General features: G+C 40.5%; 1 protein-coding gene across 2 annotated transcripts in view; it reads left to right on the top strand.

The window, feature by feature from the left end:
• Window positions 1-23,967, top strand: part of fras1 (Fraser extracellular matrix complex subunit 1) — a 270,430-nt gene that overhangs the window by 130,336 nt on the left and 116,127 nt on the right. For both annotated transcript variants that reach the window (XM_031305293.2, XM_031305292.2), the window contains exons 17-21: window positions 97-264; window positions 6,661-6,801; window positions 8,386-8,532; window positions 20,179-20,334; window positions 22,399-22,545. In XM_031305293.2, coding sequence (XP_031161153.1) covers window positions 97-264; window positions 6,661-6,801; window positions 8,386-8,532; window positions 20,179-20,334; window positions 22,399-22,545 — 759 coding nt within the window. The remainder of the gene's footprint in view (window positions 1-96; window positions 265-6,660; window positions 6,802-8,385; window positions 8,533-20,178; window positions 20,335-22,398; window positions 22,546-23,967) is intronic.

Here is a 23,967-nt window from a genome sequence, read left to right on the forward strand (position 1 = left end):
CTGCTGCCCCCCGGGACACGACCCTGGATATGCGCATGACGATGGATTGATGGATGTCAAACTGCTCTTTTGACTTTTCATCTCCCCTGCTTTTAGATTGTCATCCCACATGTCGTTCCTGTGTGGGACCTTTGGCCTCAGACTGCCTCCGCTGTCTGAAACCAGAGGAAGCCCTCCTGCCGCAGTCCACTCACCACCAGCACGGCGTCTGCACAGCCGGGTGTCCTGCACACAGTTTCCTGGATTACATGCAGACATGCAGAGGTGAGTAGCTAAGGTTTAATTTGCTCCTTTGTTTGGGAGGATCAGTATCTGCAAGACTGAGCGAGGGTGTCTCTGCTGTTTCTGGGCATGGCTGTTAATTAGTTACCACCCAATTAGCAAGCCAAGCATCAGTCACTTTGGGTTTCAAAAAAGATCAAGTAATCATTAACACTAAAGTCTTTTGTTCAAACCCAATGAAAGCCAAGCAAAGTTCAATTAGAACACAAAGCAAAATCCATGACAAAGCAAACAAAATCATGCAAACATCTAATAATTTGATTTATCTGTAGTGATTTATCAAATAACAATGCCAAACATTTGTTGATTTGAGCTTCATGTGCAGATTTTTACCTTTTTAACTGATTTCTGACAAAATAATCAGTTAAAACATTTTAGGCTCTAGAAACTTGCAGTGAGCATTTGTCTTCCTTCTTGGAAATGTTATAGACTAAACAAGAAGTTGCTTGATCAAAAATATATTCAATAGAGTAATCGGTGATTACCAGCCAAAATGTTAATTGAATTTCAGGTTTCGCCCCGGTCTTTTTTTTTAAATCTCAACCTTGATTCATATTGTTAGATGTCCCATCACAAAGACACAACTAATACCTCTGTATCTTTTATTGCCGAAAGGAGTAGTAGAATCTACTGGTAATGTTATTTGCACTCCAAGCCAATAAACATATGCTACATGTACTATAAAAAGAGTATTATAGCAGCATACAGAATCTCAAAATCTTTCCTCTGTTGGCAATTTTGGTACAATACTAAAAGTTTAGACACACATTTGTTCTTGATTTGTTGTTTGGAGGGTATGTAGTGTATGCTTTTTGTGTGTGTGTGTGTGTGTGTGTGTGTGTGTGTGTGTGTGTGTGTGGAGAATGAAGATAGTGCATGTGGAGACACCTGATTAGGTTGTTTGTGAGTGTGAAATTGTGCATGTAATGGGCTAATTTTTAAGATTGGTTTTAGGTTTCAGGGGATAGTCTGTCAAGTGAGAATAATTATCACCCACCTACCAACAGACACACACACACACACACACACACACACACACACACACCAATGCAACTACGTTACCAACTCCTTGCCAGTATGCCAGTGGATGTTTTTTTTAATTTTTTGAATAAAGTGGGACGACAACGAAAAGGAAAAGCGAGATAGAAAGACTTTTTTTACCTCCCTCGTACCTCTAACCGTGTGCTGTGAAATTCTATCTATTTACCACAATCACCGCTCTGCTATCGTCTTACCTCCCTGTTCAGTCTTTGTACCCACTGACCGTACTGCGTTCAGTATTTGGCAGAGAGAAGAGTATTTGTTCTACCTGCTCACTCTTCCTCGAGCGCAGCCAAGTCATTTGCCAACGCTGGCGTTTTATTTAGCTCTACTTTCTGTATCTCAGCTTACTTATCATCTGCCAGAGCTGCTGTTACCTGAAATGAGATAAAGCCCATGCTGCCAAACAGCTGTTGTGTACATTTATGTTGAGTTTTAGGTATTTAGTTGACAGAAGGAGACTTTCAAGTGCGTCATTAACAGGCTAAAAGAAACCAGCATAGACTGTTTGTAGGAAACAGAATTTGAACAGCGATATCAGGAGGTGTAGGTCTAGGTACATGCAGTGTTGCAGTATCAATTGTTGATGTAGTGAACAGACATATCTTGGACTCTCGGGAAATTAATATACAATACAAAGCTTCAGTACAGCATGCACTTTTGAGTTGTACTATTACCTATCATAAAAACTTGAAACTGGACTAGGGGTATGGGGATATGGATGCTTTTGCTGACTTTCTTAATTTTATGGATTTTAGTGTGTCAAAGGAGATATGAAGACAAGGCAGGTTGCATTCTGGGTAGGTTGACTGGGATTTCTCACAGCATTGCAGTCTGTTTACAGTCACTGAGCAGCTGTGTTACAAGGTGAGAGAATACGTCAATTACAGGGTGCTCTGAGAAATATTTTTATAGTGTCTTGTTAGCTTATTAGTTCCTGGGTTCCTAAAGCTCGGAAAACATTGTAATTTGTTGCTTCTGTTGTTGGTACTTTTTCCTCCAGTTCCTGTGTTGTTTCCTTATGTGAGGAAAGTGAGTGACATTAAAAACCTTGCTGGTTTGCTAGCAGTCACAGTAGTTCCTAAATTGGAGTTTGCAGCCTATTTAGGAGTCACAAAATGATTCTGCTTGGCACAAATTAGTTATAATGCTTTTTACATTTTGAATAATGGATATTTAGAAACCTCTGGGCTCCTTTTTAAAAAAAAAAAAATACATCAAGTCAAACAGCCTGAATACAGAAAGTCAAATTCTTCATTCACACTTGAGTAGTCTGCAAATTTAATGCATCTCTGCATCTTGTATCTTGAGTCTGTATCACTTGAGTTTAAGGATATTGAGCCTGAAGCCTTTTAGATTGTAGCATGATTTGTCTCCTCATCACAGTTTAGTTTTAAGTTTAGAGCGGGCCAAGCACCGATGAAAATTGTGTTTACTCTACCTGGATTGAATAGCCGTTAGCAGTATTGGATTCCCTTAATTGGAAGAGACAATTACAAATCGATGAGTAGTAGTTGGATTGGAGCGTCCTCTAACACCTATTCATCTGTGTGATCGCATGGGACTGATACTGAGCCAATACTAGGGGTTTAAGCTCAAGTTAAAGGCTATTATCACGAAATGGAAAATGGTTTGTAGTAAGAAAATATTCACATTAACAAGAGTTATCGAATCAAAGGAGTAACACCAGATTAACCAGCAAAAAGAGCAGAAAATGAAGTCAAAAAGCAGCTTTAATGGAAAATGTTTGGTTAGGTGTGACTTAAAAATCCACATGCGGCAAGGGGAATAGGACAATAAAATGTGCCTTGAACTGCATGTTTAGTGATGTGATTTAAATTATATTTTAGCAACCTCTAAAAATGTAATATTGGATTTTTGCTGTTTTCCTGCTCACACTTTGGAAAAATTGTGTTTGTGATACAGAAAATTGGATTTGAACTGCTTGTCACAGCACAGAGTCACTTTGTACATCAGCTATTGTGTCTGCCACTTTTCTTTCACTCTAAGCTTCCTAAATTAGGCTTAACAAAGTGAGTTGAGTATCAACTTGATAAATGACGTCTCATTAAATCTCTATTCACAGTAATATATAGAGCATTTGTTCCATTCTGCCTCTATTCTAACTTACAAAGGTTTCCCTCAGTGGAGTGTCAGTGGGTTCAGGTGTACGACTGGGAACAATGGAGGCTATTGTACGTACGTGCATGCGTGTGTGTGTGTGTGTGTGTGTGTGTGTGATGCTCTGACAGATACTTCAGACCACCTCAGCAGCTACTTTCCTGGAGCGGAGGAGGAAGGCATGTAAACATGCACATTAGACTCACAGACTCCAGCCTTTAGGTGCACACACACACACACACACACACACACACACACACACACACACACACACACAGAGTGACGTACACATTAAGTGGGCCTGTATCTAAGAGCAAATGCCAGGCTGAAAATCCCCCTCCTCTCCAGTCTGCAGCCCTTCTGAGCAAACAGATAGTTGGTGTGTAGGAGGTTGTAATATACAGTCTTTGTGTTTAATGCTGTTCGATAGAACAGTTAATGTATTCATATTTTGAATACATATCATGCAAGTGAAATAAAGGTTGTGGCATGTGGTGTTATACTGTACAGTTGTTTTACACTTGGACTGTCTTATAGGATAGTTATGAGATACGTTTAGTAAGCTATGACAGCTGCAGCAGAAAGAGGAATCAGCTCTTAAGACAATTGAGACGATGACAGGAAGCAGCCCTTGTTTATGTATCTGAAACTCCACTGCCATGGTCTCTCATTTAAGTGGCCGGACTTCTAGCATACCATAACACAGCAGAGACGATGTGATGACACTTCAGAGGAATGAGATATTACCCTCCAATTGTGTTTCTGCTGTCTAGCTCACAGAACTCTCTTCTGCACTAATGTAATGATTGGCCCTGTACTGTACCAGGAGGATCGTTTGTGGAAGGCATTAAGGAGCAGTCACATCCCCAAACTAAATCACAATCTTATCGACTGCACCCACCTCTGAGCGCGTGCACCAGATAATGTGTGATGAGAATGCCTGAGCAGAAATTTGGGTATAACAGGAATCAATATGTGCTTTCTGCCTGCAACAAATTAGATATCCAAGCTGCAATAAAAGAAGGAGAGACTGCCTATCGTTCTTATTCTCTCCTCCTGTTAATGAAAGATGTTTGGCAGGAAGCCTTTTGAATATGCCTCTGAGTGTGTGTTCGGTTTTTAACTGTTGATATGAGGGTTTGTGCGAACTGAATGTGTGTGTATGTCCAAGATGAGACTTGTTGGTGGGTTCACGGAAACATATAGTCTGTCTTATCATCTCAGCTAACCAATTAAGTTGCCATATTTGTTGGAGAAGAAAGGGGCTTATGGGTAGGTGGCAGGGAAGAAGCTGGGCGATGATGCGACGTGAGATCGAAGTTTCTGCTGACACTGCTGTGACTTTTCAAGGTCCCCGCTTTGACACTGAGATGTTCCCAAAGGGTAAATCATTTTTGTAAATGATATACACGCCTGCATGCACACGCACACACACACACACACACACACACACACACACACACACACACACACACACACACAGGCACTGCAGTGTTAGCTCAGGTAGAGCTCCAGTCTGTTCCTGTCACTGGCTGTCATGCAAAGTGTACACAAGACCCGGATACAGCTGACAGCCCTCTGAAAGAATCCAGAGAGGAGTAATTATAAACACACACATACTTGAGTGCATTTTTTGTGTACTAAAAAAAATCAGGCAGCACACACACACTTGTCACTCCTGGCCAGTTGGTGACAGGCCTTTTGTCTTTCATTCCCACCACCACCGCCACCACCAGCCAGCCGACTCAGCTGCCAGAGCTGATAGCACTGCTCAGTAATTTGTCTTCACCCTGCCAAAGCAGACATCAAAGGTTGCACAAATGGCCGGTTTCAGGGCAGCAGTGGTGTGGGGTGAAGTGTGTGGGGGCATGTAAGAGAAGGGTAAATAGCCAGGGTCAGAGAAGTTGCATGCATTTGAAGCCAAGTGTAGAAAAAACACACAGCAAGCACAGGAATGTTGAAGTAGTGGCCAAACTCTTTACACATAAAGCCAAATTTAATACTGGTTAATAGTGGCTACATTAGGGAACATCAGAAACCTGTAGATTTGTGTGTAAATAAAATTCTGGTATCCAGTAAGAGAATTCAAACCTAAAAACAGTAAAATAATAACTCCTGTAAGTCAGTGAGCTAGCTCTCCATCCAACTTAATCTTCTTCTATTGGTTCCTCTTGCTATGACGCATTACACACTCTGAGTTTGTAAACATGAGCATAATGGTGCCACATTACATGATTTCTGAATAGTAGCAAGTTAATCCTGGCTGCCATTTGGAGCCAAGTCACCTGGTGCAGCTTTAACCTCCCTACCTGCAAGTTCCAAATCTATATCCTTTAGATATAAATCATCCTAAAATGATCCTTGTAAAGGTTTTATCTTTCATCATCTGAACTAAATAGTCCAAACTAAGCAGCAGAGCATATTTCAGAAGTCTTTGCTGGCTCATGGCCATCTTGGATCAGGCTCTCTGAGCTGGCACCGACTCTGGTGTTAATGCGTGACTTCTGGAAGGAACAAGATACAGCTGAATGGCTGCAGGATAACAAAAATAGTGGCGAAGATTGGAGTTGGATTGCAGTTCAGGTCCAGATATATTGACTACTATTTGTAAGTATATATCTTTTTTATAGCAATAAGACAATAAGAGCATAAGACATAAGACACTTTATTGTAGACTTACAACAAAATTACGTTTGGTACCTTTCAGTAACCAGAAGCAATAGAGAACAAGATAAAAACCAGATAAGAAGATAGAAACAAGATAATAAAAGATAAATAATGAAAAGAAAAGGTATTGCACAACACACTATATGTATTTGATACAGTGTTGGGGTGCATTAGCAGCAGTTGGGGGGTGGGTGGTAGTCCTCCTTCATTCACTTTTTATGCATTTTTGCTGCATTGCTGCTATATACAACCAACAAACCCACACGGCTCTCAGGTGACTTCTCACCATACTGTAAAAGTACGCTCCTGGTTCCTTCTGAGCGCTTAATAATGCATTTTTTTTTCTTCACAAACAAAACTCTTTCCTTGGAGATGCAGCAACAGTACGGAGAGTTATAGACCAAGAAAATAGGTAGTCCACTCATTTTGTCATTTTATTTTTGTTATTGTGGCAGTAGAAAAGTAGTGAGGAGGCACAGTTGGCGGTCGAGCATCCTCTGTCTCTAGCCACGGCTTGAAAATGTGAACTTTTCTCTCTGTCCTTTTCAGAGTGTCACCCCTCCTGCTGGCTCTGTACTGGGCCATCTGCAGACAACTGTACATCCTGTCTCTCCCCATCCAGCCTGCACGAGGGCCGCTGTGTCCCCAGCAGCCCACAAGGCTTCTTTATCCAGGACAACCAGTGCCAAGGTGAGAGCGTGCACCCACACACACACACACTCACACACACTCACACACACTCACACACACACACACACACACACACACACACATTATTTCTATACTTTTAAGCATACCCATTTACATGGTGCATTCCCCTGTCCTAAGCTCAACCTAAAACCTTAAACTAAAAGGCTTATCTTTAGAAGCTGTTTGAAGGGACTCAAGAGACGTATGATCTGTGTGCTTTCTGGTGTTTTTGGGTCCAGACTAAAGCTTTTAGTTCAGTTCAGTCAGCATAATAAAAAGCATTGACATTACAAACATTCATTTAGCCCAGAGCCCCGGGTGTAGGTGTTAGAAATTCTGTTTGTGTTCACCACATAATTTGATTTTCGGGTAATGTCAGCGGTGAAAGCTTTTCATAGCTTGGCGCTAAAGTGTAATCAGCGAAAGCGTACTTTACTACCACAATTATATACATTTCTCAAAAATACAGTTTTAATTGTTTAGTTACTGCTACATGACATGTAAACTAAATACCGTAGATAGCCCTAGAAGGAAAAAGTACTCAAAATACCACAGTCTAAAGGTACTCCATTTCAAGTAAAAGTACAGAATTCAAAATGTTAAAGTACTACTGGCAAAATGTACTTAAAGTATGAAAAGTAAATCACTTCCAAAGTGTCATCTTTGATCTCATTGAAGCAAGACCACCCCTTCTATGTCCCGTCTACCAGCACACAGAATCTTATTGTTAATTTCGAGGCAAACAAAAAACTGTGGTATACATCATTAAATCTCTTTATAGTTTGTTTTTGTTACTCCTAACTTTGGCTGAGTAATTGAAAGGGCAGACACAGGCGGCTACCTAGACAGTAAGGAAGAACGATGGGCTCCGATTACATTTATTTACCCCCTGGGATTTCAAAATAAATTGGATCTGTTTGTCCTCCTTTACTGTTGATTGGCTCATTAGAAGCTACCCAGATACCCTGAAGAAGTATTGTATTTCTGTCTTTAAGAGAGTAAACTTTTACCACAAAGTTTTGTTGCTGGTGACTTTGTATGCTTGGCAATAAGTGTGATGTTAAATCTCCATTAATCAATATTTCCTTTATAATGGCAATGAATCAAATGACTATGAGTAATGTGAAAGGGATGGCTCGTAACGACAGAGCCACAAAGGATTATCATCAACTCTGCAGCTTTACTGAGCTTTTTTAGCTTCTTTTATATAATAATCATTTTTTGTTACTCTATGGTTCAGTCTCAGTGTTTTCCTCAACCCTGTTTCCAGCAGCAGCAGACAGCTGTTGACTACAAGCTGTCAAGCAAACAAGCTCTGATAAACACACTGTACACTACCTCCCCAGCTCCACAGAGCAGACACAGTTAGAGACTAGCATGGGAAGAAAGAGGAACATCAAGCAACTAAAGAGCCAGATATTTTTCTCAGGAGTTGGTAGAGACCATAAACAGAGCTTTCCTTCATGCCTCTGTTCCTGTCTCCTCCTATCTTTCGTCACCACTTTTATCCTGATTGTTTGCTGGATTTTTACCCTTTTCTCTCATACCTTCCCTTTGTACCTCTCGTCTCCCTGTCCCCCCCAGCATGCCACCCATCCTGCCAGACGTGCTCCGGGCCTTCTCAAGCTGACTGCACCTCATGCTCCCCTCTGGCGTCCCTACAGAGCGGCTACTGCAGGACAGGCTGCCAAGAGGGGCATTTCCTCAACGCTGTCACTGGAGAGTGCCTCAGTAAGTCAGCTTGTGTGCGTGTAAATGTGTGTGTCATTTGTATGCCATTTGCGTGAGACTTTCACCAAATACGCCATGATTGCTTGTATTTTTAGCCTGAGTGGCCCCAGTGGGTATAAAACCACCAACTCTGCCCGCTGAGCTTTGTACGAACACTGAGACATAACCAGTCTTTAGCTCTAATAACCTGCATTATTCATGAGAAATGCCAACCATCTCTGTAAAATAGATGTTCTTGGATTGATATATTCGACTTAAAAGCTCTGCAGTCTGTTTCTTTTGAATTGTTGGGTCTCAAATTATCTGCAGAGCTGCAAGCTGAAGTAGAAGTCACTGTTTCTACTGTGTGGAACAGTTAGACACAAAACGGGTTCTCTCTGTACAGTAGCTTATCAACTGGCCAAGATTTGTTTACATGTAAAGGGTGCCATATTAAAAATAATCCACATTAATTCTTATAATTAACCGGAAATTTATTATAACAATTAAAAAGAATATTGTTGAAATTCACTCCTGAAACCCTAAAAAGATCACTGAAATCAGTCAGACCAGTTGGCAGGATTTGAACCCTAATGTTTTCATCACTTAGTATAATTTGAATTATAGCAGCTACTGCAGTTGGTCAATTAGCCGTCTGCAAATAATATATGAGAATAGAGTAGCATGGCATCTCAAATATGCCCTATTTATTTTCTATTATATATACTGAGGTGACTGACAGTTGGAGCACTTGAAGTCTTGGATGGACATAAAACCGGTTTATTTAATAGAATAAAACATGTGCATCGGTTTCTGAAAAAATATGGTTCTTTGATTGAAAAAAAAGTTTTTAAAGGTACAGGCCTGTTTCTGTAAAAATTAGGGGATATAAGGAGAGAAGAAGCTGTGAGAAGAAGCTAAGAATAACCTATAGTAATGTTAATTTCCTGGCAAATCATCTGTGTCTATGTTGAGGCACGTTTCCTTTAATAACAATAAAGAGAACTTCAAAATGTGAATTTAAAGTGGTGAAAAATACATCTTTGATTAGGGCTCCTTGAAAAAAAAAAACTAGAGAAAAGTTTCTTTCCATAAACGTATCCCCACCTTTTGTTGTAATTTTTAAGAAAAAACTTTTAATGAGATTCTCGCTTGCAGTTACGCTTTTCAGAGAAACTCTTCATGAAACATCCACCGGGATACAGAGAAGTTTTTTTTTAAAACTTTGTTAATAAACACCAGCCTAAGATACTTCACACCTCCCCGCCCCACTTCTCTTCCTCTCTGGCAGGATAAACAATTATAAACTACCGGACAGAAGATAAATAGAAAAGGGAAGCTTGCAGTGTTTTTGTGTAAATGTAGCTCCTGCTGCCCTTCTCCCTCTCGCTGGGTAATGAAATGAGTTTTTACCTATCTGGACCACTGGCTGTAGATTAAAAACAGGCGTGTTTACACAATGGAAAGTCAGCATGGAAGAGCTAGAAGGGGAATCTGGGGAAAAAGATAGATGCATTGATTTTTAATTACAGTTCTCAGTGACACACACTGTTTGGAGATGTAAAACTGCAACCAGATCTTAGCTCACAGACACACACACACACACACACACACACACACACACACACACACACACACACACGTACACATATGTTTGCAGACACACACTGCTGGCTCGCACACAAAAGCACATAAGCATTGTTAAACACACATATTTGTTTGCAAACACACTCACACACAACCTAATGTTAAATGGGTCAAGCTCAGCCAAACTATGGTTAATAAAAGATGACTTGAGGCACTACTGGGCCACAGAAAAACTGGGGTCATCATTTCTGCATGGAAAGAACACACACACACACACACACACACATACACACACACACACACACACACACACGCGCGCACACACACACATACAGAGCTTTGGATTCTCTATGTCCACCCAGCAGTACCTTCGCTGTTACATAACCGTCTTAAGGCGATGAGGCTTTCATTCTCAATCACGAGTTCATACATCTGTCTTTCTTTCACTTTCTCTTTCTTCCTGTCTCTTCTTCTCATGTGATTCATATTTGAGAGCAGCAGCACTCTTGCTGCTCATACTAATTACAGCCAGCCACTCCAGCTAAGCTCACTTGCAGAAATGCCCACATCCATTAGAGACTGAAACCTGTATATCTTATACCAATGAAAAGAGACAGTGATGCTGAAGACATTTGTTATTGGGTCAGTGATTTTAGTTGGCTCTGCTAGCTTTCTTTCCATTTTTGTGTCATTATTCTCATTGTTGACTGAGACAACACTGAGTACATTTACATGCACAAAAATATTCCGCTATTACCGTGGATTTCCACAGGATGCAGAACGTCTGCGGACCGGCTCCGCCGCGGAGCGGCTGCGTGCTCCACCGTCCGTCAATACCCACCAGGTCCGGATTTGTTGCGTAACGGCTGCGGCCAGCCAACCACGAGATCTCGCGAATTCACGTATGTTCGCGCGATATAACAAGATGTAGTTTCTATAAACAGAACCACAAAACCAACAACAGTTTGTTTCCATCCAGAGGAGTAGAAGGGAAACAACTCTGTGCTGTGTTTTCAAGGTGTAGTGCAGTGAAATATGACCTGCCGTGAGCACGGTGTATTTTATTTTGAAAAGTAACCGGATGTTTTATTTTGTTTCTGTGCTCGACTTCCTGTCCCGCACAATCTGAATTGTGCTGAATTGCTGCGGAGCTCTCCGTCGTCCGTCAAAAATAGAAGCTCTGTGTATCTGCTCCGGAGGGCTGCGGACTGACGGAACTGGGACGGAGTAGGGACGCAGACGTTCTGCAGTCAGTTGAAATACACACATTGACTTTAATGGAAACCTAATGACTCCGTCGACGTTCCGGAGACGTTCCGGAGACGTTCCGGAGACGTTCCGCAGACGTTCCGCATCCAGTGGAAATTGCCGGTTACTCCAAATATGACAATATTCCAAATTTGAAACGGGTCATGTAAACTGCATATTCTGGTTGGATATTCCGAATAAGGCCTATTTTTTTCCCAAATATAGCATTTTACAATTAAGACGTGGGATATTCTGGTATTATTTGGGTTTTAGAGGCATTCTTTGGATATGTATACAGCGCATTCGGAATATGTGTCTCAATCAGGGTTTTTACTGCAGTTTACTCCCAGCTTTGGTTCCGTACAACAAAACATTCTCAATTATGTTTCGAGGGAATTGACTTTCCAGAGACTGGCACAAATTGTGACATTCTGTGTTTTAAACATGTGGTTAACATTGTGAATCGAAACAAAACTACTTGGTAAGGTTTAGAAAAAAATGATGGTCTGGGTTTAAGTGTTTGATGTATGTGAAGTACGTAACGTAGGTTAAGTATGTTACGTAGGTTTAGTAGGCTAAGTGAGGTAGGTTAAGTATGTTACATGTGTTAAATACGTGGCCTAGGTTAAGTACGTTATATAAACAATTCAACATCGACTTTTGATTTTACACGGGACACGAACAGTCTTCTGGGTGAAAGTCCTGTGTTTGTTTGATCCATCCACACAAAATATGTTTCCTTCGAAATGTAATTGAGAAAGCAGTTTCGTTGTATTGGAAAGGAATTTTTAGGAGACAGGGCTAGACTAAGCCAGGCTGCTAAAATGATGACAACAATCCCAGATGAATGATGACAAGATGCGTGTTGTATCGATTCAAATGGACTATAGAGTATGTAGGCTCATACCACCTTTGGTTTTAGCGACTATATTATAAAAATGCAAACATTGGAAATTAACATACAAATATAAAATTCATAACTTGGAATCAAGACCTGCAATGTAAACAAAGTTCATATGGTTAAAATTAGAAAACAAAAAACTTTGCTGTTCACACTGGGAGCCTGAGATGTGAGTCTCACATGAGGAGTAATATCAGCTGCAGTGAGAGACAGTTTCACTCTCTTGCCAACCAGCTACCGCTCACTCTCAACTCTTCCTTTTTCTAAAATCCTTCTTTTCTGGTGGAATGAAAACCAACTTCTGAGTCACACAGAAAACGTTGAAATCTGAAAGTCCAAATTAAGGAGAGTTTTCTGGAACCCTTCAGCTCAAAGCTTGCAGCTACGCAAGTTTATTTTTGCGTCATAATTGTGTTGAAGCCATTATTTAACAGAATACAAAGCTTAAAATAGACCAGCACGTTGAATAACAGGAATGCATCACCATAGAAACAAGGCATACCAGTATTGAAATAAAATACATGTTTTTTTGCTTGTCAATGAAACCCTCCATGGAAACACATTTAAGACAAGTTGTTGCCTACAGCGACAGCTGCTGTCGATGTCTCCTTTCCTGCATTTAGCATGTATTGATGCTTAAGACCACCATTAATGCATTACTCTACAGTCGTGGCCAAAAGTTTTGAGAATGACACAAATATTATTTTTCACAAAGTTTGCTGCTAAACTACTTTTAGATCTTTTTTTCAGTTGTTTCTGTGATGTACTGAAATATAATTACAAGCACTTTATACGTTTCAAAGGCTTTTATTGACAATTACATGACATTTATGCAAAGAGTCAGTATTTGCAGTGTTGGCCCTTCTTTTTCAGGACCTCTGCAATTCGACTGGGCATGCTCTCAATCAACTTCTGGGCCAAATCCTGACTGATAGCAACCCATTCTTTCATAATCACTTCTTGGAGTTTGTCAGAATTAGTGGGTTTTTGTTTGTCCACCCGCCTCTTGAGGATTGACCACAAGTTCTCAATGGGATTAAGATCTGGGGAGTTTCCAGGCCATGAACCCAAAATTTCAACGTTTTGGTCCTCGAGCCACTTAGTTATCACTTTTGCCTTATGGCACGGTGCTCCATCGTGCTGGAAAATGCATTGTTCTTCACCAAACTGTTGTTGGATTGTTGGAAGAAGTTGCTGTTGGAGGGTGTTTTGGTACCATTCTTTATTCATGGCTGTGTTTTTGGGCAAAATTGTAAGTGAGCCCACTCCCTTGGATGAGAAGCAACCCCACACATGAATGGTCTCAGGATGCTTTACTGTTGGCATGACACAGGACTGATGGTAGCGCTCACCTTTTCTTCTCCGGACAAGCCTTTTTCCAGATGCCCCAAACAATCGGAAACAGGCTTCATCGGAGAATATGACTTTGCCCCAGTCCTCAGCAGTCCATTCACCATACTTTCTGCAGAAGATCAATCTGTCCCTGATGTTTTTTTTGCAGAGAAGTGGCTTCTTTGCTGCCCTTCTTGACACCAGGCCATCTTCCAAAAGTCTTCGCCTCACTGTGCGTGCAGATGCGCTCACACCTGCCTGCTGCCATTCCTGAGCAAGCTCTGCACTGGTGGCACTCCGATCCCGCAGCTGAATCCTCTTTAGGAGACGATCCTGGCACTTGCTGGACTTTCTTGGACGCCCTGAAGCCTTCTTAACAAGAATTGAACCTCTTTCCTTGAAGTTCTTGATAATCCTATAAATTGTTGATTTAGGTGCAATCTTAGTAGCCACAATATCCTTGCCTGTGAAGCCATTTTTATGCAACGCAATGATGGCTGCACACGTTTCTTTGCAGGTCACCATGGTTAACAATGGAAGAACAATGATTTCAAGCATCACCCTCCTTTTAACATGTCAAGTCTGCCATTCTAACCCAATCAGCCTGACCTAATGATCTCCAGCCTTGTGCTCGTCAACATTCTCACCTGAGTTAACAAGACGATTACTGAAATGATCTCAGCAGGTCCTTTAATGACAGCAATGAAATGCAGTGGAATTTTCATGGCAAAGAAGGACTATGCAATTCATCTGATCACTGTTCATAACATTCTGGAGTATATGCAAATTGCTATTATAAAAACTTAAGCAGCAACTTTTCCAATTTCCAATATTTATGTAATTCTCAAAACTTTTGGCCACGACTGTACTAAACCACTGAACGTGGTAACTCCATTTAGCAAACTAGAGGATAAAAAATGTGTCTTTTTACAGCTTTGATTGGGAAACCCATTCCCACATATTTGTACCTTTGGGTATATTGTTTCTGTTCTAATTTACAAAGTCTGCATAGATTTGTTAACACATTTTTAGTAACACCGGCAGTAACTTTTCCGTGTGACCCTGAGCCGAGGTGATTGAGCTCACGGAGGCCTTGTTTAATATTTACAGTGGTTAACATTGTAAAAGATCCAATACATTTGTCTTTCATCTACCTTGCAGTGACCTATTACATCAAAATGATAGAATAGAAGAAAATTAATACAATATGAAAATATGGATCTGGAAAGGTCCTTTAAATCTCTGCTGGCTGTAAAGAGAACAAAAGTAAATAGCTATTTTAGAAGTAAAATAAAAACACTGACTAGGAGTGAACTTACTAAATGTGCAGAAGATGGGAGCACAAAATACTTTTGTATATGAAGATATTTGTCATCTTCGAAAGGGTCCTTTTTCTTTTCTGGGGAATTACAATTATGTTCCCATACAACAAAACTGCATTCTCAATTATGTTTTTGAGGAAACGTATTTTGTCCCGGAAATGTTTCTAATCAAAGTCTGCCTTCAAAGTCTGTGTAGGGGGGGATGGGTCACTAAAACACAGAACAGTCCACGTTGACGTATTTTAACTCATGGACGTAAGGTACTTATGTAATGTACTTAATTTATGTACATAACTTATGTTGCGTAACAGATGTAGGCAACTTATTTAACCCAAACCACGATCTTTTCCTAAACCTAACCAAGTAGTTTTACCAGTTTAACCACTTTTTTTAAACTACGGCCGCTTCACAGCATACACCTGTCGCTTGTACGTAATCCGGGGGAAAATACTTTCCCTCAAAATGTTATTGAGAGTGCAGTTTAGTTGTATGGGAATGGTTTTTTTTCCAGTGAAACCAAAAGTCATTGTGACTGGTTTACGTAACATGCTTACCTACTGTACTTCACGTAAGTAATGCACTTTTTATTTAATTTAATTACGTAACAAACATACTTATTTTAACCCAGACCATCATCTTTTATCTAAACCTATGCAAGTAGTTTTGTTTCTTTGTGCCTTAACACTTTAATTACAGTATTGTTAGCGTCATCACTAACTGCTGTGGCTTTTAATGTTCTACACATGATGTGAACATAATTTAATTGTTGTTGCTGACCAGCTTTTTGCCAATTTGGAAGTTAAAAAAAAAGTGTAAATAAGTCCACACAGATCAAGTCGTTGAGTGCGCTTGTCCCTAATTTATATAAGAAATGCCTTAAGACATCTCTTCACACACATTTGTTCGGCATCTATTCTGAGTTATGCAGGCCTTTGTTTGAGTGACATAATTGAGCTAAGTTTGAATAATGTACAATAAGAAAAGTGTCTCCCAACCAATTTCCAGAACAATCCTTATCATCATTCTGACATCTAAAACAAGAGCAGAACGTTTTCTGTTATGGGGGGGACAGAGCCAGCAGTGAGAAAAGTAGGACTTTTTTAATAGCTGCATCTGTAAATCCATTCTTTGGCGGGGCAACATGTCTAGACAGGTTGAAGTCAGCGTCGGTGGACCACACAGCTTCTCTCTCTGCAGCACTCTGTCTCTTTATACGCCTTAAGCTTCAAATAAAGATGATGTCCCACTTTTGTTCCTCTTGCTTTCTGAACTTTTGCTGCACTCAGACTCAAAACAAGTCATATTCTCTTTTCAACTGCACAAAGTCAAAATGAAGCAACTAATTGAGGGACATTAAAGTCTTGATTTTCCTGTATGACATTTGTTAGAGACAAGTTGTTGTTTCTGCTCTATATATTTGAGTAGATTCAGGTATATATCCGGCCTTCAGCCAGTCTGTGTGTCATGCATTTATAACTCCAGCATACCTTTTTATGTGCTTCAAAAATGGTAACTACACTATAAAGAGGGACTCTGGGGACCCAAATCAATACCATTTTAGTTTTATATTCAGTTTTATTCTGCACAGTCAATAATCCCTGACACCTGAGTTATCTTATCTCCACCATGGAGCCATTTGTTTAGCGCCCGGAGCCGGATTGCTTGCAGAGTGTTGGCAGGAGGAATGCTGATACGTGTTTTGTTGTAAAGTGATGTGATATGAAAGGTGTGGATTGGGAGATGACAAGAGAGGAAGTTCTTTTTTGTTCTTCCACTTCTTTTGCTCTGTTGATATTGGACCTGCTTCAGAAGGAGAGTGTGACTCACCTGGGCAGATGCCACGTTCAGGAACTTTGAAGCTCTACAAACGTTTGTCAGAGGAACAGCTGCTCTGGAGGCTCAAATAATCCCAGTCTGAGTTAAATGTCAGCCACAAAGAAATATAGGCAAGCAGACGAAAATAGCTGTCAGACACATGAAGAGAGATCAAAACATTTTCCAATTTAATTAAAAAGTTTACAATCTAGTTTGATATATAATTGACCCTGTTAACAGAAAAGTCAACCAATTACATGTCTTGAAAGAAATGTCTGCTATTATTAGATTAGACAAGAAAAGTGTACTGCATGGAACTTATCTGATTGGTTTTCTAAGTGAAAGTTGCCATTACCAGAAATTACTAAGGCAAGGCAGGGCAAGGCAGATTTATTGATATAGAACGTTTCATACCCAATGTGCTGATTTTCTTGAAAATTAGACAAGGAAAAAGTACTAGTCTGAAGAAAGTATAGTTTATGAATAAGTATTTTTAACCAAGCCATGGAAGCAGGGCGTTAAATATAACATGCCTGTGTTTGCAGGGCAAAGATGTTAAAAACACCTACTTTTTTTTTTGGTTTGTGTCAAGAATAGAAAAAGGTTGCAGTAGAAGTGTTTCTTTCCTGTGTTTTGGTTTTTATTTATCCCATAAACACTTGGTTTCATATTCAGGTTTCTCGAGGTGCTGTTATTGCCACGCCCTTTTATAACTAAAGACCCGTTTGACGTAGACTATTGTGTGAGGTGTCTTTGAACTCAGCAGAGAGTTCCTTTTTCATTGATGACGGTTTGACCTGCAGCTAGTTACCTACGAGAGTGCCCAGTCATCAAACCAACAAAAACCTAGAGAAAAGATCACCTGTCACATTTTCTGACTAAATCCAGATCTTGTTGTCACACGGTTTGATATTCGTCTGCTTTCACCTTGTAATCACTCCAAACTTTTATCATTTCCGTTAATCCTTCACAAAGAAAGAGAAGTACTTTCATGGTCTTAACATTTCTTTCTAACACCCGTACGTGACAAGCCTCTTTATCTTTTCCCCTCACCTGGCCGACACACAACTCTTCACCTGCAGAGCCCCTGTTGTTCTGCTTTTCTCTGTAGATAGTTATCTCGGCACGGACGGATAACTTTAAGGTCCCCTCCACTGTGCCAGCCAGACACGACCCAGACACCATCAGATAAAACACCATGAGGTGTTCTTCATTGTCCTGCTAATCTTGGCTCCATGTGGGCAACCCTGCTGTGCTTAGTTATGTGGGTATATACTGTACAGGTTTGTGGGTAGCTGGATGGCATGTATAAGGGAGATCTAAGTTTGAGAGTTAATAGATGAGAGAGACCGATTTTTTTCAGAATTTATTTTTGACAAAAGATTTTTGACTTTGGTTTAATTAATGCATTTTAACACCCAATTCTAGATTTTTTTTAGATGAGACATCATCATTAAAATCTTACTTTTATAAATGCTTTCTTTATGCAGTTATTCTTTAGTTCTCTTGCTCATGTCTTTACTTGTTGCTTTTCTTTTGTATGCATTTCAAGAAGGCTCCCACAGGATTTGAACATTTTTACTGGAGAAACAAACTAGTGAAGTGATTGTACTCTTTTTTTTTTTATCTTGATTTAGACTGATGACCACTGACAAAAAGCCCCAAATAAGTTTGGTTTGGCAGTTTAATCTGTGCTCTATAATTAAAACTTTTATGGTTACAATAATTAAAAAAATCTAGGGCTGTCAAACGATTAATTTTTTTAAATCGCGATTAATCGCTGAAGTTCTATAGTTAATCGCGATTAATCGCATATTTTATCACATGATAAAAATTCTATTATTTTGCATTTCAGAACAGTTTTTAAGTACATATTAACAATCGAAAGCAATTTGTACCAGTGTATCTTGATTGGGAATCAAATGAATGCAAAGAAAGTTACTTTATGAACTTGATTTTAAGATTAGAATTGTAATTATTTATTTACTGTAAACAAAAGAAATATGTGTGAATCTGTCATTATTGCACAATTCCTCCAAGTACCTAACTAAAAAACTAAAAATCCCTATCCTTACTAGAGTCAATATAGTGTTTAGTAACTTCTAAATAATGTTGATTACTCACTGATGTCCAGTGATCACCGGTTAATGAGCAGCTCATTTCTGCACAAGTCCGTGTTAACACAGCCCATCTCCACTCTTACCGAGTTAGGCTGGCTAGCGTTAGCTTTCCACCTAGCTAGGTTATACTCCAGCCCCCGTTCGCGTTTCACCGCTGAGGATGTCCCCCCGTGATCGCCCGCTCCGACCGCTGCCCGCTACAGCCGCTGCAGTTGCTCACTCCGGCCACCGCAGCTGCTGCTGCTCGCTCCGGCCACCGCTGCTGCCCGCTCCGGCCATCGCTGCTGCCCGCTGGTCAAACTAACCTGTACGGCGGACCACAGCAACCTCTTATTTCCAAACATTCATCTCTCTTGTCTACGAGCCATCCGGGAGTTTTGGAAAATAAAAAGCGCCATTCAGGATTTCATTGCTGCTGTCTTTCTCCATCATGCCTGCAGCCTGCAGCAGCAGGATGTGTTACGAGGAAGTGGCAGCTTGATGATAAGTAACGGTGCTGCAAAGGGTCAAAATAGTAGCCTGTTAGGCACGACGCAAAGCCGAGTGAAGTGTAAAATAAATTAATAAATGCCGGCATGCGATTAATGCAATTAAAAAAAATTAATCGCATCGCGATTAACACGTTAACGCTGACAGCCCTAAAAAAATCTTATTTTTTTAGCATGTCAGGTGTAATATGTGACCACATTAGAGCTGTAATCGGGCCTTAAAAGTTAGGCCCGACAAGGCCCAAGCCCGACAAGTACATTTTGATTGACAGCTTTTTAAAAGCCCAAATCCGTTTACAGCCCGATATTATTCAAATGTGCGCACGCACACAGCTCTTTTTGCCTTTTGTCAATGAGTCATTTATAAATTTTTTAACATAATTTATTCATGACTAACGTAGGCTATAGGCCACTTGGAAGTTGGAACAAATAAATAAATTAAGTCCTCCAGAGGCCAGCCTCTGTTTCACCTCCTCAGCATCCATTTTCGCGCTAATCGAAACGCATCACCTGACCGCTCATTTACCGGCCAACCCGGAGCACGAGCCCGGCCCGAGCCCGTGTTAAATGATAGAAATTAAGACCGAACCCGATGGGACCTGGACGAAAGATCTTCCCGGCAAAGATCTTCAGCTCTAGACCACATAATGTGTTCCCTCTGAATGAACAACCCGGAAAATTAAACACAAACAGCACTTTTTCAAGCACTTAATTTTGGTGATGTGACAAAAGTACAGCAGTCTTAGCAACCATCTGACTTTGTGTGACTTTGATGGTGGCTTGATGTTTATTTGTGTCCAGTATGATGATGTAAGAAATACATGCCCTTCTTGCTGTGTGTGTCCTTCCTGCAGAGTGCAGCTCAGACTGTCAGCGCTGCACGGCAGACCTCCAGACGGGCATCGGCAGTGTTTGTCTGTGGTGTAAAGTGCCAAGGACTTGGCTGCTGGGCGATCATTGCGTCTCCCACTGTCCCCAGGGCTTCTACGGCTGGCACGGAGCCTGCATCAGTAAGGACTTTTACTCCCCTGCCTATACACACTACATTACAAGGTCAGAGGTCAGCCAGTAGTGGCCCCTATATGGAAAAGCTGTAAGAAAAATGCCACCAATGCTTTTATGTTTTATTCATTAGTTAAAAGATCTTTCACCGAAAGTAAAATGGTAGGAAGTGGAAAAGAAGCCATTGTCCCCGCCACACTTTACGCCCCTGGCCCGATTTGGCGTCGGGGCTCCTGTGATCCCATGGCAAAATGGTCTCTTTAGTCAGGTTTAGTTTATTTCTTTTTATTTTGCAATGTAATCAATTATGTATACATCCCCTCAGGCTTTAGAAGTACATGAGAAAACTACTCCCTGATTCAGCTATAATGCCCAAAAGAACACCAAATCCACAAATGTCCTCCCAGCTCACTGTTGATGCTTTGACGCTCAACTGCAAACTGTGTAGATATTGAAAACAAAGACTGGGCAGATATTCGGGGATTTGGAGGAGTTACTGTGTTTGAGAAAACCTGTATTGTTGTTTAAACAGTTACTCTGTACTAGAAGTAATAGAAGGTTTCATATTGGTTAAGTATAGCCATCATCACCCCCATTAGTCATTATTATTAACATCTTCACCCTTATATTTATTCTCATCAGTACCATCTTCGTTAGTATCATCCTCATCATTATTATTATCCTCATTCTGCTCATCCTCAACAACCTCATTGTGTTCATCATCATAATCCCCCTGACTATCCTCATCCTCCTTGTCCTCATTATTATCATCATAATCATCATTTTCGTTATCATCGTCCTCACCCTTTTCATCCTCATAATTATTATTATCATCACGCTTCTTTTGAGCAGCTCAGCAGCCATAGCCACTGCCTCCACACTAAGCTGCTGTGAATGCACACAGATTTAAATGCAGAGTGTGAACAGGAAGCGTCAGGCTGTAAGAGCAAAACCTCTGGAGTCTCATTTAGCTGAGCCTCACACGTACACACACACACACACACACACACACACACACACACACACACACACACACACACATACACACATACACACATACATATACACCCAAAATAAATTAACATGTACCTAAAAACAGACAATAAGAATTTAATTTTGAGTTTAGGTAACATCTCACTCCTGTTGATTCAGGCCTGATGGTGAATTTCACTAGCCTGGATGCCAGCCAAACTTAGCCCCGCCCACAACATTTGAGGTCGGGAGGTTCGGTCTGGACTTGATCCGTTGTCGAGCAACTATGCTCAAACCAGAGCTGTTTGACCAATCTAATTGTCAGGGCGGGCTTTATACAATGATGGACAGATGATCAACAGTAACGTAATCAACCACGTCCCCAAAGAGCGCTTGGGTTGAATTTGTTTACAACAAAGATGGCTGCCGCTGGAGAATTGAGATGTGTAGATTCCACCATCGCGTCTGTTATAGAAGATATCGACAGCGCATTAATTTTAAAAGAGGAACAGAGAACCGCGATCAAGGTATTTGTCGATCGGAAAGATGTTTTTGCAGTCCTTCCTACGGCAAAAGTTTAATTTTTCAGCTGGCCCCGATGGTCGCTAAGAAGATGGGGTGCTCTGATTGGTTGTAGGTCTATCCAATTGAGTGCAGAGGCATTTTCTTTCCTGGTTCCGTTGAAACATGCTCCATAATCACAGCCCAATGGAGCAGTATCAGACTCATATTCTGACTAGAATCTGAGTATGACGACGTCTGCATGTCTGCATGATTTAATAAAATTTCTTCCCGGCAACTTTTTTTTCTGAGTTTCAAAAAAATTCACGGTGGGTATATAACTACAGTACTGATTTAAAAACTGCATATACTGTATATCTCATGTAGTGTTCTCATTATATTGTAGTTTCATGGGTCAGTACTGTTCCCAAATATAATGCATTGATACATTCTAAGACATAAGTTGCTTTATGTTTTACGCTGCATTATACTAAATTATAACACATTTTTCCTTGCTATATTGCTTGAACTATACACGCTTTCCATGACCCAGTTTCTCCACATGGAATATTTTAAGTTTCCATTTCTTTTGTACCCAGAATGCCATCCTTCATGTGATGCCTGCAGTGGGGCGGGGCCTCTCTCCTGTACTTCCTGCCCTGCCGTCAGCGTTCTGTTACCCTCGGGTCTCTGCGCTCCCAAATGTCCCCTCGGTTACTATGACAACGGTCACAGGATCTGTCAGGGTAGGTAACCGCTGCTGCATGTGGTTCTAAATATCAGCTCATCTCTAAGGTCTTGTTCCAATTTGATCGGCATGGTGAACAAAAAAAACATGTGTGCCTCCTGTTCATCTGTACTAATGCAGTTTCCCTTTCCACTTGCTGCATTATAAACGTTTAAAGTATTCGTGACATACGCACCTGCAAGTGAAGCATAAACTCTCTGTTTGTACTTCTGCTAGTTGCTTTGAAAACATTTAATGCAGTCATGAGGCATTTATTCAAGCTGGCATATTGCTACCTGGTATTCAGAATATTTTGATTTAAGCTCAACTCAACAGCTTTTTGTATCTTAAAAGCACTCAGACAGCGAATACTGTACCTCTGCCAAGGTTTATTAATCCTCTAAAAAAATGAACATAGTGATACATGTGCCAGAGTTTTTTCATTCAACTACCTGCTGCTAGTTGATGAGAAAACTGTGTCAATATTCATAAATGCCCTAACTTGACTTCTTGAAAACCTTTAAAAGATTCCTGGACCTGCACAGAAAATTAGCCATTTTTGCTTTTGTCCAGCATCACCTGACTTTCTACCAATGTAGAAATAATGTAGCTAATAATGTTGATTGTTCTTTGAGGTATCCTGTTAACCAGCAGGTAAACATACACAATCAAATCAACACATTCTTGTTGGATGGAATAACAATAACAATCCTGTAACTGCAGCCTGAAGAGCTGGTGGATCATTTGCAAACTCAACAAAAGTTGTGCGATAAAAGTGATGATCATGATGGCAAATGTGAAACATGATAAAGCCACATAGTCAAAATGTTCAATAGGTTATTTAGACCATACCTGGATAGGGTGGTGGAATGTAACTACATGTAAGTACATTTACTCAAGTACTGTACTTACGTACAAATTTTAGGTACTTGTACTTTACTTGAGTCTTTTCTTTTCATGCCACTTTCTACTTCTACTCCGCTACATTTCAGAGAGAAATATTGTACTTTTTACTCCACTACATTAATCTGACAACTTTAGTTACTAGTTAATTTACAAATTAATATTTTTGCACACAAAACACATGTAGTTTATAAACTGTGGTGTTTAATTATAAATTAAATGTGCTGTAGGTAGAGTTGTGAATATCCAGGACTTAGCCAAAAAATTTGAACATCGACAACTTCTCAGTCCCTCCCCCCTTTTAGGTAAAGCCCAAAACGGTCTCCTAAGCCCCTCCCCCCACAAGGGGAATGAATGCGTGTGCATGAGCAGTGATTGACATGCAGTTAGACACCCCCCCTGGCCCTGATTGGTGCATCTGAACAGGGAGCTGTGGATTTTTGCAAATCACACTACAGGCTGTAGGTGATGCCAGAGGAGCCAGATTTTTTTTTTTGAATTACCTGCTTCATGTAGTTCTAGTGGAACATAGGGTCAG

Source organism: Sander lucioperca, chromosome 2 (genome assembly GCF_008315115.2).
Source record: "Sander lucioperca isolate FBNREF2018 chromosome 2, SLUC_FBN_1.2, whole genome shotgun sequence".
Taxonomy (NCBI): Eukaryota; Metazoa; Chordata; class Actinopteri; order Perciformes; family Percidae; genus Sander; species Sander lucioperca.